This window comes from Phocoena phocoena, chromosome 14 (assembly GCF_963924675.1).
Source record: "Phocoena phocoena chromosome 14, mPhoPho1.1, whole genome shotgun sequence".
NCBI classification, from domain to species: Eukaryota; Metazoa; Chordata; class Mammalia; order Artiodactyla; family Phocoenidae; genus Phocoena; species Phocoena phocoena.
The window spans coordinates 64,324,450-64,342,715 of record NC_089232.1 but is presented as its reverse complement, the minus strand read 5'-3'; the positions used below and the strand labels follow the sequence as shown (position 1 = coordinate 64,342,715).

The 18,266-nt window shown below is 33.4% G+C and overlaps 1 protein-coding gene across 1 annotated transcript in view; it reads left to right on the top strand.

The window, feature by feature from the left end:
* The window catches only part of BIRC6 (baculoviral IAP repeat containing 6), a 245,524-nt gene that overhangs the window by 121,776 nt on the left and 105,482 nt on the right, over window positions 1-18,266 (top strand). Inside the window, exons 44-51 of the mRNA XM_065891330.1 lie at window positions 621-754; window positions 4,743-4,870; window positions 10,663-11,225; window positions 12,178-12,353; window positions 13,336-13,432; window positions 13,580-13,774; window positions 14,570-14,770; window positions 16,957-17,236. Of these exons, the coding sequence (XP_065747402.1) occupies window positions 621-754; window positions 4,743-4,870; window positions 10,663-11,225; window positions 12,178-12,353; window positions 13,336-13,432; window positions 13,580-13,774; window positions 14,570-14,770; window positions 16,957-17,236 (1,774 nt within the window). The remainder of the gene's footprint in view (window positions 1-620; window positions 755-4,742; window positions 4,871-10,662; window positions 11,226-12,177; window positions 12,354-13,335; window positions 13,433-13,579; window positions 13,775-14,569; window positions 14,771-16,956; window positions 17,237-18,266) is intronic.

The following is an 18,266-nucleotide window of genomic DNA, read 5'->3' as shown; positions in this document are numbered from 1 at the left end:
GCAGCGTCACATTGATAAAGGTATTAATTAAAATCATTGCTGAGAATCAAATGCTACTTCATTTTTCGCTTGGAATATAATATTTTCCAAATATGGGATTGAAAACATCCCTATGTGATACTGAAGATAGATTTGACTCAAGGATATTTTATTCACTTCAGAAAACTTGTGCATTGTCTGTGTATCAGTTAACAGTATACAACCTTTATGTAGCTGACATGCAAAAATGAATAGGTTTTGCTTCAGTTTATCTTAGAAGGCTGTGTTAAAATTTACCTGAAAAATAGATCTTTATTTCTGGAAGGGGGAAATAATTACTAAGAATAGGCTCACCAAAAGGACAGTAAGCATTTAGTTATTTTCCACTTGACTGTATACTGAATAAGATGCACATTAAACTAGGTATTTTTCACAGCCGAACTAGGAGAGAGGCAGGAGATCTATGGCAGATGAAAATAGAGAATGAGGCTCAGTCAGTGCAGTAGAGATTCAGATCCTTTTAGTAACTCCCAGGAATATGTGAGTTTCCTTTGAAATTAAAAGATGTTTTAAATACTGCATTTCCATTGTTTCGGGGTCCTTTTGTTGGGGACTTTTTTTTTTTTTTTAATGTTTTATAGCTGGTTCCAGTACTGCCATTGGAACTCAGGAGAGTACTGCCCATCTGCTGGTTTCAGATCCAAACCTGATTCATGTTTTAGTGAAATTTCTTTCTGGCACCAGTCCACATGGAACAAGTCAACACAGTCCACAGGTAATGTGACTTCTGAAAGCCAGTGATAGGCCCAGATTATACAGTAAACTTATTTGTAAAGGAAATTTTAAGTGCAGCTAAATACATAAAATTTTCATTGCTAAAGCGTTAAATGATGACCTCTTATGTATCAATGTAATAAAATGTTTTGAATTACATATAATAATAGCTATGCTGAAACTGAATTATAGCAGGTAGTAAGTTTTCTCTTGGAATTTTGCTGGATTTTTTTATGTAGCGATATATTTTTGGTGTTAATTTTATATGATTTGAGAAACATTCTAAACAGATATTTACCTTAATGTTAGGGAAGCATTTAAAAAATTGGGGAATATAAAAATTTTTTTAAATAATGTGTTATGGGCTTCCCTAGTGGCGCAGTGGTTGAGAGTCCGCCTGCCGATGCAGGACACAGGTTCGTGTCCCGGTCTGGGAGGATCCCACATGCCGCGGAGCGGCTGGGCCCGTGAGCCATGGCCGCTGAGCCTGCGCGTCCGGAGCCTGTGCTCCGCAAGGGAGAGGCCACAACAGTGAGAGGCCCATGTACTGCAAAAAAAAAAATCGTGTTATGTTAAATGACCTCTATTATCAAGATTGACAGGTCACCTAACTTAATTCTTTTATACTATTAACTATTTTATTTAACAAAAAACAAAATGATGACATCAGTGGACCTAAAGGGTATTACGATACGTGAAATAAAACAGAGAAAGACAGATGCCATATGAGTTCTCTTATATGTGGAATCTAGAAAACAAAGCAAATGAAGAAACATAAGAAAACTGAAATTGAGTCCTAGATACAGGGAACAAACAGTTGGTTGCCAGAATAGGGGATGGGGGATGGGGGTGGGGGTGGGGGAAGGAGGGTGAGGGAAATTGAGAGGTACACATTTCCAGGTACAAAATAAATGAATCACCAGTATAAAATGTACTGTGTGGGGCGTATAGTCAATAATAATGCAATATCTTTTTGATGACAGATGGTAACTAGTCTTATTGTGGTGAGCATTTTGAAATGTATAGAAATATCAAATCACTGTGTTGTACACCAAGAACAAATATAGCATTGTAGGTGAATTTTACTTCAAAAACAAACAGGGCTTCCCTCGTGGCGCAGTGGTTGAGAGTCTGCCTGCCGATGCAGGGGACACAGGTTCGTGCCCCGGTCTGGGAGGATCCCACATGCCATGGCTGGTGAGCCTGCGCGTCCAGAGCCTGTAACAGGAGAGGCCACAACAGTGAGAGGCCCACATACCGCAAACAAAACAAAACAAAACAAAACAAAAAAACACAAACAAACACATAGAAAAAGAGAAAAAGAGATCAGATTCGTGATTACCAGAGGCAGGGGTTGGGGGAATTGGATGAAGGTAGCCAGAAGGCAAAAACTTGTTGAGAGAGTAAATCTTGAGACTTCTCATCATAAAGAAAAAAACATTTTTTCTTTTATTTTGTATCTATATGAGACGATGGCTGTTCTCTAAACTTACTGTGGTAATCGTTTCATGATGTATTAAGTCAAATCATTATGCTGTATACTTTAAACTTATGCAGTTCTGTATGTCAATTATATCTCAAAACTGAAATGAAAAAAAATATTGCTTTTGTTAATTCAGAAAAAAAAGATATATCAGAGCTTATAAACATTTTTAGTCTAACCACAGATTTCTTTTATATCAGTTTAGCTTTTGTTATATTGTACTACTTTAAAAAATATCTTTCCTTCATTATATTTCTTTTCGCATAAAATATATTTAGTGTTCATAGCATCTTTCCAATGGACGTTATTCAAGATTATCTTGCAAGGTTATCATCTTTTATTTCTTAGCTATGTGCTTATCTATGTGCTAGGTCTAGGTGCTGTTCTAGGTGCTAGGGATTTAAGTAGTTACCCTGTCCGAGTCTCTGCCTTTCTTGGAGCTTAAGTTCTGTTGGATACATTTAGTCAGTACTCTCATACTGAATAGACTTGATTTTTGTAGATCATCATAAAATAAACCAGACAAGGAAAAAAATGAGAAGGAACAAACTACTTGTAATTAGATTGGGCCAGAGTTTTGATAGGGGTAGAGGCATGTTATCAAGTGATTATTACACATAAAGATTGCATGAATTTGGAATGTGAAGATTCCTGAAATCACTAATTCCAGCTTCTTTATTTTACATATGAGTAAACATGCATTATTTGCATTGCCCACAATTATACAACTAGTAGTGATAGAGCCTAGGTGTCGGGGAACATGCCGCTGTATAAAGTAGTGTTTTTTCCTCTCTTTTTTTTTTTTTAAAGGCAAAGTAAAAGTTACTGAAGGTCAAGCTTTCCTCAGATATTTTGGTTTTGTAGTTTGGTTATGAATGTTATGATTTTTATACTCAGTGTTAGAAATTGTTAACTTTAAAATGGTTTGGAGAATTACATTGCATTTTGTTTTTCCCAAAACTCCTCTAGGATTTTATGATCATAACATTCCAAAACATACTTCAGGGTACTTGGTGTGGTTCTCGCTATCACTTTTTTTTCATTGAAGAGATAGAAGTTTGGGAAAGCATTTTTTTTACAAATAGATACAGGTTCGTTTTTAGCTTTAAGGGGTTTTTTGTAGGGTTTTTTCCCCAATTCACTTTAGTATTTGCTCTGCTAGTCATTAGAAGCATGACCTTTTGTGAATCACTTAATGTGAGTCTGAGTTCTTTTGTTTTGAAATGGGATAATTAAGAAGATTGTGAAAATCAGTACATAAGTTCTTTGTGCTTTTGAAAGCATTATAAAGATATTCTTGTGTAATTCAGGTGAGTCTTTCTGTATTGAATTAAATAAAAGTAACATAAGTTATTCTAAACCATAAGGAAAAAAATATTGACAATAGAAGCTATAATTTTCGATTTAAAATAAGTATATCAAGATCTAAAAGCTTAATTGGTTTCCTGCTATCACTGTTAATATTTTTGTTCTTCAAATGAAAAGTTTCACCCGTATGGCTCTTGACTTAACATTTGATGCTTTTTTTTTTTTTTTTTCCTCTACGGGGAAAGAGAATTTTTTTTCCCACATCTTTATACAATGTTGTGTTAGTTTCTGCTATACAACAAAGTGAATCAGCTATATGTATACTTATATCCCCATATCCCCTTCCTCTTGAGCCTATCCTCCCTCCCTATCCCATCCCTCTAGGTCACCACAAAGCATTGAGTTGATCTCCTTGTGCTATGCAGCAGCTTCCTACTAGCCATCCTTTTTACATTTGGTAGTGTATATATGTCAGTGCTACTCTCTCACTTCATCCCAGCTTCCCCTTCCCCCGCCGTGCCCTCAACTCTGTTCTCTACGTCTGCGTCTTTATTCCTGCCCTGCCACTAGGCTCATCAGAACTGCTTTTTTTTTTTTTTTTTTTTTTTCTGCTGTACGCGGGCCTCTCACTGTTTTGGCCTCTCCCGTTGCGGAGCACAGGCTCAGCAGCCATGGCTCACGGGCCCAGCCGCTCCGTGGCATGTGGGATCTTCCCGGTCCGGGGCACGAACCCGTGTCCCCTGCATCGGCAGGCGGACTCTCAACCACTGTGCCACCAGGGAAGCCCCAGAACCACTTTTTAAAATTCCTTATATGTGCGTTAGCATACGGTATTTGTTTTTCTCTTTCTGACTTACTTTACTCTGTATGACAGATTCTAGGTCCATCCACCTCACTACAAACAACTCAGTTTCATTCCTTTTTATGGCTGAGTAATATTCCATTGTATATAGGTCCCACATCTTCTTTATCCATTCATCTGTTGATGGAAATTTAGGTTGACAAAAGATTAATCTCCAAAATATACAAACAGCTCATGCAGCTCAATATCACAAAAACAGACAACCCAATCCAAAAATGGGCGGAAGACCTAAGTAGACATTTCTCCAAAGAAGGCATACAGATGATACTTTTTAAATGAATAATTCTGTAGATGGGATCAGTAAGCAGTTGTCAACAGAATTTCATTTCTCTTCAGGTTGGTCCAACAGCTACGCAAGCTATGCAAGAATTTCTTACCCGATTACAAGTGCATCTTTCTTCAACATGTCCTCAGCTATTCAGTGAATTTTTGCTCAAGCTAATTCATATACTTTCAACAGAAAGGTAAATGTCAAGGTGTTACATATATTCCTGATATAGAAGCAATAGGTAATCCTCCAAATTAATTTTCCCTTAGCATTTGTTGGGAGTTTATCTGGGAACAGATAAGCAGGACGATATTAGGAATTAAGAGGGAAAGGTTTATTGGTATGTTTCCCAGTTGTTTTCACTTCTTTTCATTATGGCTCTCCCAGATCCTGAACTCCTTCTATTGTGAAAGGAATAACGGGTTCATAGATTAGGAAGTATAAACCTTCTAGGTGAAATTTACTTGAAGCTGTTTAAATTATTCTAGAATACAGGTAGAGAATTAAAGCTACCAGTAATTTTATTTGAAACCTATATTTGATAAAACCCAAAAAAGATATCTTAAAAAAGAAAGTTAAATACTAATCTCATACAGAAATCCTAAATAAATTGATTACCAAAGTCAGGCAATAGGTTGAAAAGAATAAACTGTGACCGTGATGGGTTGATTCTTAAAATGCGTGAATGCTTCGATACCATATTAATGAGTCATTTTTGTCATAGTTTAAGGCATTTCATAAAATCCAACATTACTTTCTGATAAAACTTTTAATGAAATATAAACAGTATCATCTTAAAGTTACAAAAAACAACATTATGAACAAACCAAACTCTAGTATGTTTGATTATTTTAAAACTTCCCATTAATATCAGGAAGAAATTAAAGGTGCTGTTTGCTATATTTATTATTTAATTTCATTGTGGAAGTGCCAGTGAATTTTTAAAAAATTAATGTATGTTAGAAAATGATTCAAATCACTTGTAGATTATATCACTCTTTAAAAATTAGTTTGAAAATATTAGAAATCAGAAAAAGGTATGATTTATAATAGTTATAAAATTAATTCATAATAATAGTTATTTTTCATAAATCAGTAGCAAAATGCCTGAAACCAGTATAAAAATTAACACAAAAAATTTATATGGCGTATGTTTTCATAGCTGCAGAAAATTTTATAGTACTATCCTCATTTGTTTTCTTCCTCCTTCATAACTATTTTAAAACACTAATGTGGTTGTAGTTCAACTTGTTTGTAGTGTATACACAGTGAAGCACAGGTGTGGGAAGGAGTAGATTCACAAAACCAAAAACATGCTGTTGTGATATGCATCTGTGTATTTGGAAAACATGAACTTGAGGTTTTTGTGTGATATAAATAAAACCAACTAAGAAGCAAAAACCAGTTACCATGGAGTTCATTTTTCTTTTAACTAGGCTTTTTTTAAACTGTATGTGAGACCTCTAAATACACTCATTAGATGTAGACTTTAGTATAGTTCTGTCTATGTAGGGTCTAGCAGTAAAAGGTTTCATGTGAAAATTCAATACATTGACTCTAACATTTCCTACAGAAATATCAATCTTGTTTTAGTTTATAACATGCTGTCTTTTTTTAAAAAATCTATTTTATATCTTTTTTTATAAGTAAAGGTATTTATAGGTTTACGTGCCTCAAAAACTAATTAGAATTCTTTTTTCCAGCTCCTCTTCCACACCCTTCCACCCTGTACACACCTCATACATTTTCTAGCACATTTTCTTTAATAGGGTCCATAACATTGGCCCAAATATATTCTTAGCTTTTGTTTTCTTTGTATGTTTTTAAGAAAGTGTCTGGCATCCGTATAAATTAGCCTGCAGCTTTTTAGTTCAATTAATACTATAGGTTGAGAAGAAGTACCCAGACTTCATATGAAGAGGGTACTCATTTATATCACATAAGTGTTTTGCAGATATATTCTCTTGGTCTGTGGATTATATTTTCATTTTCTTAACAATATCTTTGAAAAAGCAGCTTTTAATTTTGATGAAATTTTGTTAGCTTTTTCTTTTATTTATTATTATTTTTGTTTCATAGCAATATCCTTGCTTAACCCAAGGTCATAGAGATGATTCTCTATGCTTTCTTCTAGAAATTTTATTGTTTTAGGTTTTACACATAGGTTATATTGAGTTAAATTTTGCATTTGGGTCTAAGTTCTTTTTTTTCTTTTTTTTTGCCTGTGGATGATGTCAAATTGTTACTATACCATTTGTTGAAAAACACATCCTTTTTAAATTGAATTCTCTTTCTGCCTTTTCCAAAAATCAATTGACCATATTTGTTTTGCTCTATTTCTGGACTCTATAGAATTGATGTTTTTGTCTGTTCTTTTCCGATACCACACTGGTTTGGTATTTTTATATTATTTCTTGAGGTCTGGTAGTGTGGATTTTCCAACTTTGTTCTTGTTGTTTTGGCTATTCTGCTTTCTTTGCTTTTACATGTAAGTTTTAGGATCAGCTTATTGATCCCCCACCACCCCCACAAAAACAAAAACAAAAACAAATCAAACCAAAAAAAACACTTCTCCATTGTGACTGAATAAGCGTGAATCTGTAGATCAATTTGGGAGGAGTTGTAGGTATATTTATAGATACAGATATAGTTATTCATATAGACATAGATACAAAAATATAGTTATAGGTAGAGTTATATATATATTTGTGATTTTTCTTTGTACAGTCATGTGGTTAGTGAATAGTATGTATGTCTTTTTGCTTTTTCTGCACCTACTGAAATGATCATATATTGTTTCTTCTAAAATCTGTAGGTATGATAAATTACATTGATTTTTTTTTTTTTTTTTAAGTGTTGATCAGTATACATTCCCAGGATATATACTCACTCGGTCATGATGTATTATCCTTTTTATATCTTGCTTGTTTAAGTAGTTAATGCTTTGTTGCTTCCCTGGTGGCGCAAATGCTTTGTTGAAGATTTCAAAATCTATGCTTATGAGAGATATTTGCATTTTTAAAAATAATACCTTTGGTTTTTATGTCAGGATAATCCTGGACTCCTAAAATGAGTGTTTCCTTTTCTGTTTTCTGGAAGAGGTTGTGTAAATTGGATTATTACTTATTTAAATATTTGATAGTAATTGCCATTGAGGCAACCAGGGTCTGGAGTTTTCTTTGTATTAATAGAAAAAAGTTTCTACTTATTTTTTTTTCGTGATGCATAAAGAGTTCCTTTATTATAAGTAATCAAAAGTAAACAAATACTCTCTTTTTTTTCACTTTGAGACAATTATATATATATATTTTTAACATCTTTATTGGCGTATAATTGCTTTACAATGGTGTGTTAGTTTCTGCTTTATAGCAAAGTGAATCAGTTATACATATACATATGTTCCCATATCTCTTTCCTCTTGCGTCTCCCTCCCTCCCACCCTCCCTATCCCACCCACCCCTCCAGGCGGTCACAAAGCACCGTCTACTTATTTTATAGGTAAAAGATTATTCTTTTAGGTTTTCTTTCTTCTTGAGTGAACTTTGGCAGTTTGTGTCTTGAAGGAATTTGTTCATTTCATCTGTGTTGTTGAATTCATTATTTGTAATTTTTTAAATTATGCTTTTAATGTTTATAGTATGTAGTTTGATTCATTCTATCATTTCTGATATTGGTAATTTTAATCTATTTCTCTTGGTCATTCTTGCTAGAGGTTTATAATATTATTGATATTTTCAAAGAACCAACTTAAAGCTTTGTTGATATTCTTTATTTTTTTATTTCCAATTTCATTAAATTTTGCTCTAATAGTTATTATTTCCTTCTTTCAGTTTTTCTTGTATAAGCGTTTGACAATATGTGTCTCTTAATTGATCTGTTAGACCACTTTACATTTAATGTGGTTATTGATTTAGTGGACTAAAATGTATCACTTTGCCAGTTTTGTTTATTTAATCTATTCTTCGCTTAAAATTTTTTTTCTTGCCTACTTTTGGATTAAGTAATTTTTATAATGATTTCATTTTGTTTCTAGTATTATTATTTATAACAAAGAAATTTTGATTATAGTGTTTTCCCTAGCTTTGCAATATACGTCTTTATTTCATCACGTTCTGCTTTCACATATTATTATACCTTAGCTCACATATAATGTAAGAACTTTACAGCAGTAAATTTACAGTTTCTTTCTCTCATCTTTTGTGATATAGGTATCATATGTTTACTTTTACATATGCTGTAAACATAATACATCCCTACAATTTTTGCTTTGGATAATCACATATCTTTTAGACACTGAAGTAAATAGTATTTATGCCCGGAAATGGACAAGCCTCTTCTACTGGGTGATTAGTGTGAGGATTTGAATCATTCTTTTCAAGATTTGACCTGGCTTTGGTTTTATTGTTGCTATGGTTACCTTTTGTGTTTTGTCAGCTTCAAAATGATCTAGTTAGCTTCTGTTTCGATGTGAGTCAGGGTAAAGGGGGTGGTTTCCAGTTTTATTGTTCCATCCTTAGCTTTTGTTGTTCCTTATACATTTGTACCACAGAGGGACTCTTTCTCCATGGCTCCATCTCTAGCAGTCAACTGCTTTTGCTTGTTTCTTAATGTTCACTAGACTCCTAGTGATGGCAGGTGTTTTCCGATATTGTGTCCAGCCTCAGTCTTTGGCAGGCCCTCTGTGACTGAACCTCAGGGAAAGGAGCTTTCTCAATAAATTTTTCCTTTTTGTCAGCCAAACTCTGGCTTGTATCTTTGGCCATTTCTGAGGAGAGCATTTCCTTCTCTCCAGTGGTAGGAAACAGCTATTGGTATTTGAGGGGTTTTTTCACTAGCACCAAATACATGGTGTCTTTTTTAACACCATTTCCCTGATTATCTGACATCAACCTGTGTCCTACAATTCAGTTCTATTCTGCCACTATCCAAAGTTAGCCTCAGATTTACAGTTTTAACTGTTCAGTCCCACAAGACTGCCCTTACTTCAGAGGGCACTTACAAGTCCAACATCCCCAGGTTACCCACATTTTTGTATCATTTGACTACAAATTCAGGGGTGCTCACAATCCCCCCCCCCCTCAGGTTCAGTAGTTTGCTAGAAAGATTCACAGAACTCAGGAAAAACACTTCACTTATTTTACCAGTTTATATAAAGTATAGCTCAGGAACAGCCAGATGGAATAGATGCACAGGGCAAGATATGTGTGGGGGTTGGTGAGGGAGGGTGCCTGTGAATGGATATGAACTCCAAGGGTTCAGTGTTACCACCCTTACATACCTGGGGTTTAACAACTTGTAAAGTATTTTAGCTGAATTCTTCCTAACCATATGTATATTGCCAGCATCTCGACTTCCCAGATTCTGTGACAGGAAAGCCAATGATCATATTCTGTCTTCTTGGAGGAGGTGCCTATCTTTTCATGGATTTCAGGCTTTTTGGTACTCTTTTGACCTTAGCTCTCTGATGGGTTCAAGAAAAGTTATGACTTTAGAGTTAATTTGGCTTTTTTAATTGTTAAGTTGGGGCCAATGATCTTTCCAGCTTTCTATTTCTTAGGCATAAGTAGAACTTGAGAGCATTCAATTTTGATGCGTAAGAATTACTTGATTGAATCTTAATTTTTGAAAATCAAAATCAGTAAGAAATATTTAAACTAACAACATTTGAGGTTGTAACAAACCAGAGCTCATTCATTATGAGGAGTGCCTTGTGATATATAATTATTTTAGTCTGTAGCTTCAAAATCATCTCTTTGATTTACTTGTCCTTCAGTTTTCTATTTGGAAGGGAATTCATTTTTTATTTTATATGATAAAATGGAGGCAAGAACAAGAAGGACTCAGGAAGAGCTGGAAACTCTTTGCTACAAAATGAAATAGCGAATACCAGCAGTTTAATTATTGTTTAGCTTTCTTGTATTCCGGTGGTTACTTCTTTCAGAGCAATTTAAAATGGATTAATTTTTAATCCTCTCTCTTTTTCTGCAGGGGTGCCTTCCAGACAGGCCAAGGACCTCTTGATGCCCAAGTAAAGCTCTTAGAATTCACTTTGGAGCAGAATTTTGAAGTCGTTTCAGTTAGTACTATTTCTGCTGTGATAGAGTCTGTCACTTTTTTAGTGCACCACTATATCACTTGCTCAGACAAAGTAATGTCTCGAAGTGGATCAGATAGCTCAGTGGGTGCTCGAGCATGCTTTGGGGGACTCTTTGCCAACCTCATTCGTCCAGGTGATGCAAAAGCAGTTTGTGGTGAAATGACAAGAGATCAACTCATGTTTGATTTGTTAAAACTGGTTAACATTTTAGTACAGCTGCCTCTTTCGGGCAATAGGGAATACAGTGCAAGAGTGTCTGTGACCACCAATACGACAGACAGTGTTTCAGATGAAGAAAAAGTTTCAGGAGGCAAAGATGGTAATGGAAGCAGTAGTAGTATTCAAGGATCACCTGCATATGTCGCTGACTTAGTGTTAGCCAACCAACAGATAATGAGCCAGATTTTGTCGGCTCTGGGCCTGTGTAATAGCAGTGCCATGGCGATGATAATTGGTACGTATTAATATTAAGAATATTAATCTTATACTTGTTTCTAGTACTATATCTCTTTCCTTTAGCAATGTATGAATTCATTTTCTTTTTACTTTATAATGCAGAGTTACTTTTTTGTAAACTTCTTAGCATGACTGATTTTTATTAGTGAAAACTTTTATAGAGTGGCTTCAATCAGTTGAAAATTTTTAAGTGTGAATTTTTTAAGAATTGGAAAATACTAACAAAATAACTTGTAGTGAATTAAGAAAAAAAATCAGTCTTGTAAGTTAGGTACCATAATTTATAGTCACGTATCGCTAACATTTTAAAGATGGAGAATTTCACATCAAATTTTGTATTAGGGAATGAGTAAGATTTATTTGTTCACAGTTTTTTAAAAAGTTACGTATAAAATTTTGTTCAAGTTTAACAGTTTTATGACACATATATCAATGTAAAATTTATATATTGTTGCTTTACTTTTCTACCTATTTGAAAGCTAATATATTATGTTAATTTTTTTAACTAATTAAACTTCTGTAAATTGTGACAAAATCCATTCCTGATATATTTTTGCTTATTAGTATTTCTTTTTTCATGTAAGGGAAACAACCATATCTTTTTGATTAAAAGTTTTGAAGTTTAGTTACATAATAGTATCACTTATTTTTCTTTCCTTTTCTTTTTGGTATGTATAATGATGTTCCTCAGTCATGTAATAGAGCAACTTTATTGTTACCAACAACAGAGGTATCTCCTATAAAAGATACCAAAAAACATCCTCTACTGAATGTTATGAGAGATATTTTAATTTCTAGATATGTGTATATGTATACACACACACACATAGCTTTTATGTACCCATCCTTCAGTGGTTTGGGGGTAAAATGGCTTTTAAGACTCTATTTTAATTATTATGGTTTTTAAGGATATGCTTTTTAAAAATGTGTCATCTTTTTATTTAAACTAGGGGCAAGTGGATTACATCTCACCAAACATGAAAACTTTCATGGTGGGTTAGATGCCATATCAGTTGGGGATGGATTATTTACCATACTGACAACACTTAGTAAAAAAGCTTCTACAGTTCACATGATGCTGCAGCCAATTTTAACCTACATGGCCTGTGGATATATGGGCAGACAGGTAAGTTCAATCTAGCAACAACTGCAGTAATTTAAGTAGTTACTAGCAATGGGAGCAGAGAATTATTTGTAAGACAGAGACAGAGTATTCTAGTTATATGTTGGAAAATGAACGGAGTCAGCAGGTGAGAACTATAGATTACTAGTATAAGTTGGAGAGGAAAGTTTCCTTGAAACTGTCAAAGATGACTACAGTGATGTAAGAATAAAATGTTTAACATATTTTAAAATTTTAGATTTTCTTTCCATTGTCTTAAGAAGTAGTTCTTTCCTTTTCCCTAACCATAGCATAGTTGAAAACCAACATGTTCTTCGTAGATGCTACATATGAAAATTTAATACGAGTATTTTTTTTCAAGCTTAAGTTACATATTTAGTTTCCTTTCAGTTAAAAGGTGTTAGGGTAATTTTAAAAGAGAAATAGGTTAGAATGTTACTACTTTTTAAATTTCCTTTTTAAAAAATGAGATTTTAGGAGCCAGTGTGATTATTTTAATTTCTAGCCCATTTACCATTTTTTTCAAAAGCAGATTTTAAAACAGTTTCTTAAGGAATCTTCTATTTGTCAGTGTATAATTATCATTTTCATAAATATACATTGCATGTGTATATATATTTCCCCATTGGAAGATACAAAGATATTTGAGAAGGATACATTTTTAAATGAAAGTAGTGTCTACTCGAAAACAAAATCGATGCACATTAATTTAAGGTAGAAAATGATAATAGTAGGTAAACACAGATGCAAAAAATGCTGAGTTCAGAGAGGAGACTGTTCACTTCCTTTTTGATTCAGGTTAAGATTTCCTAAATATTTTGGCAGACATTTTGTATTTAGTGATTTAGGTTAAGGTTGCCATTTTATAATAACTAACTGTAAAAGAATATTACATTCAATAAGAAATTTAGTTGTCCTAATTCACAGGAAATTAATAATCACCTTTTAAAAATCACAGTATACATGTATGGTTTTTTTTTTTTAGGGCTCTCTCGCTACTTGCCAGTTATCTGAACCATTATTGTGGTTCATTTTGAGAGTACTGGATACTAGTGATGCCTTGAAAGCATTCCACGATATGGGTAAGACAAAGTTACAAAACTGTCATTTAAGTGTAACCATTTGATAGTAAATTATGTTCTTATTTTTGTAGTCTTCTGTGAAAGTTGACTCAATGTCAAATCATGTATGTTAAGATAATTTTCATATAGTATTCTCTTTAAATTTAGGTGGTGTTCAGCTCATTTGCAACAATATGGTTACTAGTACAAGGGCTATTGTAAACACTGCAAGAAGTATGGTATCAACTATTATGAAATTTCTTGACTCTGGTCCGAATAAAGCTGTTGACAGCACTTTGAAAACACGAATACTAGCTTCTGAGCCTGACAATGCAGAAGGGATCCATAACTTTGCACCCCTGGGTAAGAAAAGAGTTATTTCATCTTATGGGTATGAATTTAAGTAGCAGTTAATTGGCTGGTATGAAGCAAAAATAGTTGTCAAAGTAAGTTGATTGTGTTACAGTATCACCATTTCAATTACAAGCCATTGATTTTAAAGGTAGTAGTTTTCCAAACATTCTACTGATTAGAAGGAAGTTTTTAATTGTTCTTTAGTAGTAAAATTTGTTTTTATTTCTGAGTTTAAATAGAACACAATTTATGAAACTAAGTAGTAGGTTCTTATGTCAGTTTTCATTGTAAATGTTAGTTTTAAAGGACTTATTCCTTCTTATTTGGAGTGGTACTTTTTTTTATAAGAAGTTTCAGATTTATATAGTTATTCTTTTTTTCCATTCTACATAGTTTCTTTTTATATTTTTCTTTTCATATTTCTAACTCATGAATATTGACAATTTAGAATAAAGGTGATTATTTTCAAGCTGAAGCCTGTATTGGACATTGTTTTTTACTTAAATCATTTGAGAATTACTGTGCTAGATTTGTTGTTGCTAGTTTAGTTTTCATTTGACATGTTAGTGCATAGAAATTAGGCAGCAGTTAACAGAGAATTTGTCGCCTTGCCAGTTGACTGGATGTCCTGAGGTTTTGTGAATACTGTAACAAATTATGCTAAATGTATTAAGTACATTCATAGTATTAAATGTTCATGTTTTTAGCTAATTTTTCTAGTGTAATTATTATGGTTTGAATAGTTCTTGATGCCTTATTGGGTTTCTTTTGCAAGTTTTTATTTTATTTAAAATACTTCTGTAGGTACAATCACATCTAGCAGTCCTACTGCCCAACCAGCTGAGGTGCTTTTGCAGGCCACACCACCCCATAGAAGAGCTCGCTCTGCTGCTTGGTCCTACATCTTTCTGCCAGAGGAGGCTTGGTGCGACCTTACCATTCACCTTCCTGCAGCAGTGCTTCTTAAAGAGATACATATCCAACCTCACCTTGCATCTCTTGCAAGTGAGTAATATTTTTTGTAAAGATCCATCATGAAAATAAACGATAATTTAGAAGCATTTAAAAAATGAGAAAAATACTTAGCAAACAGTGATTAACTTAGATACACTTTCCAGATTGCTAAATTTTGAACAGTTTTAATATATTTAACACTACCACCAAATCATTTCCCATCAAGTGAATTGACATGGCTATTCCCCTGAAACAAATAGAGTGTGTGATGAAATTTAAACAAATATATTCTAGTTATATGTTATTTTGCCTTTCCTCTTCCCTCAAATTTATGAAGCTATCTATATAGCATTAAGATAAAATGAGTTAGTTTATACAGCTGTAGACAGCAGTCTTAGTTTTTCTAGGTAGTCCTCAGTCCTATCTCTGTAATGTGAAATTAGCATAGATTCCCCTTCCCATTGTAAGGTAATTACATCTGCCTTAATACTTTGAGTGTGATATTTTGAATATTTATGATCTTTAGATTTTTAATATTTTGGGTATCATTCATTTGATGCATTTTCATTGAATACATTTTGTTGTGACTTTGCAACGTTAAATAATTGAAAAGAATTTTTAGAAAACAAGCTGTACATTAAAAGGAGCAGAAACTCCTTTAAGTATTCATGAAGGAATATGAAGTACTATTTTAAGTTTATGAGGGTCCCCAAATTCTTTCAATATAAATATAATAATTTGTACAGAATTGTTGAAGTTATCACATTTATCTTCATTGATTGATTCTCATTGCTATCATATGTCACTCAGTAATTTAATGAAGAACTATAGAGAATTTTGTAGACACCTGGCATATTTGGAAGAATCAATTTTTCCACTTATTTGCAAGATTAGATTATTATACTCTAATACAGTTGTGGAATCCACACGTTAGATAAAAATAGATATAATGAATAAAATGGCAGAAGAAAAATAGACTAATGCACAGTGTTTTAGCAGGTCAAAAATAACTATATTACATGGCAAAATATAAGTCAGTGTAAGACTTAGGGGATAATCTAAGATGAGGAGGAAGCTCCTTTTATTCAGAAGGAGAAAGTGGTTCATGTGAATGGTGGCTTTGGAGTGTAGCTAGAATTTGCACATAGGAATTGGAACAGGAAGGATGTTACAACGGAGAACTCTGTACATTATGAAAACTCAGTAGGTTAGGTGTTCTCCAATACAAGTGTGATTAATAATTTTGGTTTTGGATTGGAGCAGAAACTGAAGATATAGTGTGTTTCAGTGGAAATAACATAGCCTTTAGAATCAAACATGGGCTTGAATATAAAATGTGTCCTTTGTTCATTTGGGGGTTTGAATTATTTAATCTCTTTGTCAGTTTGTATTGACAGATTCAAAGAGATTAAATAATGTGGATAATACTTATCTCAAAAGGTAAGATTAAATTTAAAAATTGATGTGACTTGTCTAGTTCTCAGTGTAAACCAGGGGTGTAATTGGCATATAATAAAAGTTACTTCCTAATTTTACAGTTGAAATTAAAGGCAAAGTTCAAAGGTTGTTTTAGTTGATAGATAAATTTATTATATGGGCTTCCATGTTTGTGAGAAAGAAATTTTCCCATAACAGCTGCCAGTTATTACTTCATTGGGCCTCCTTAAATTTTAGCAGGAAATGGTTTTATTTTTAAGTATTCTGGATGTTTGTTTAAATTTTGAAAGGCAAAAACAGATTAGAGGCAAAAGCAATTTCTAAATTCAACTGTGTTTAAAATCATAGCAATATGGTAGTAGTGAAATAATGAGTTTGTTTGTGAAAAAGTATTTTTTAAGTTACATTCCTCCCAATTTACAACAGTAAACCATAGCATATTAATCACCATATTGTTGGTGATAATTCTGAGTAAAGTAGAAATAATAGAGTAAGTAATTGCCTATTTTTCTTTTCTTGGAGCGAATTAAGTACATGTGGATTGCATATCTTCAGTTACTCTTTTTTAGGTTAATGTTAGAATTTTTTAAATACAATTTTTATTATACTGTGAATTTCATATAATAGCTGTAAAATCAATTATGGTGAAAGTCAGTGACAAAGTATGACTTGGTGTGTACATTTTCTTTTTATGAGTTCATAATGAATATAACTGAAAGCTCTTTTACTGGGATTGCCACTAAAATATGAACTCTGGTTTACTTTTCCTTTAGTAATTGTTCAATTTTCTCTTCCTGTAGCCTGCCCATCCTCAGTGTCTGTTGAAGTAAGTGCAGATGGGGTAAATATGCTACCATTATCCACTCCTGTTGTCACAAGTGGTCTCACCTACATAAAAATTCAGCTTGTAAAAGCTGAAGTAGCTTCTGCTGTCTGCCTTAGACTTCATCGTCCACGAGATGCCAGCACATTAGGCCTTTCACAAATTAAATTACTGGGCCTCACTGCTTTTGGTACCACTTCTTCAGCAACAGTTAATAATCCTTTTCTTCCATCTGAAGATCAGGTATCCAAAACAAGGTATGTGGTTTCTTATTCTTAAAAAAACCTTTCTGTGCTTTTCATAAAATTGTTTATACTGTGTTTTTTTTTTAGAGTTTAGGAAATTCTTTGTTCCATAGGTATCTGAATAATATCATAATTTTATTAAGTGTCATAAAGAATAATTCTATAGAAGCAAAACCTTGAGGCTGGTTAAAATTGAGATTTATGTGTGTTTAATCCTTGGGATGATCCACAATGTGGTATATGTGGGTGTGGGTTCCAGTTCTTTGGATTGTAGTCTTATGTAAGCATTTCCAAATGCCTATCCCCAAGAATACATCTGAAGCATACAAATGGATCATATAGATAGGCACCTAGCCCTATATGGTCATTCCTAAGTTGCCAGTCTGCAGAGGGTTAGATTTGAACCATACAAACTGACCAAACAAAGAAGGACCTGAATATATACGTTAATTTACATTCTTCTGGTAACGTTTGATGGTTGAAAATTTTATAGATTGTCTTAATATAAGTTTTACCTGACAAAAAAATTTAGGATTTCTTTTTTATTTTTGAGCTGCCAAGACTTTATAGTTTTGCAGTTCTATGATCCTTTGCAGTTTATATTTATGCATATAAATATATGTATATACAAAAACATTTCCTGACTAATTAAATAAAAAGGAAGTTCATAATTCCTAAATGCTACTAGCACTTAAGTATTTTTTTATGTTATAGGGGAAACTTACTGTGTGTTTAATTCTTTATTGATGTTACAGTATTCTAAAAGTATTTTTTAACGTAGATTGGTGCTACTTACGAAATACAACATGCTGATCTTTTCGTTTTTTTTCTTCCTTTTTTTTCTGCTTTATAAGTCACAAGGAATTTTTTTTTTTTTTTAAATATTTTATTTATTTATTTTTGGCTGCGTTGGGTCTTCGTTGGCACGCGCGGCCCCTCTGTAGCTGCGGCGAGCAGGGGCCGCTCCTCATTGAAGTGCGTGGGCTTCTCACTGTGGTGGCCTTTCCTGCCGCGGAGCATGGGCTCTAGGCGCGTGGGCCCC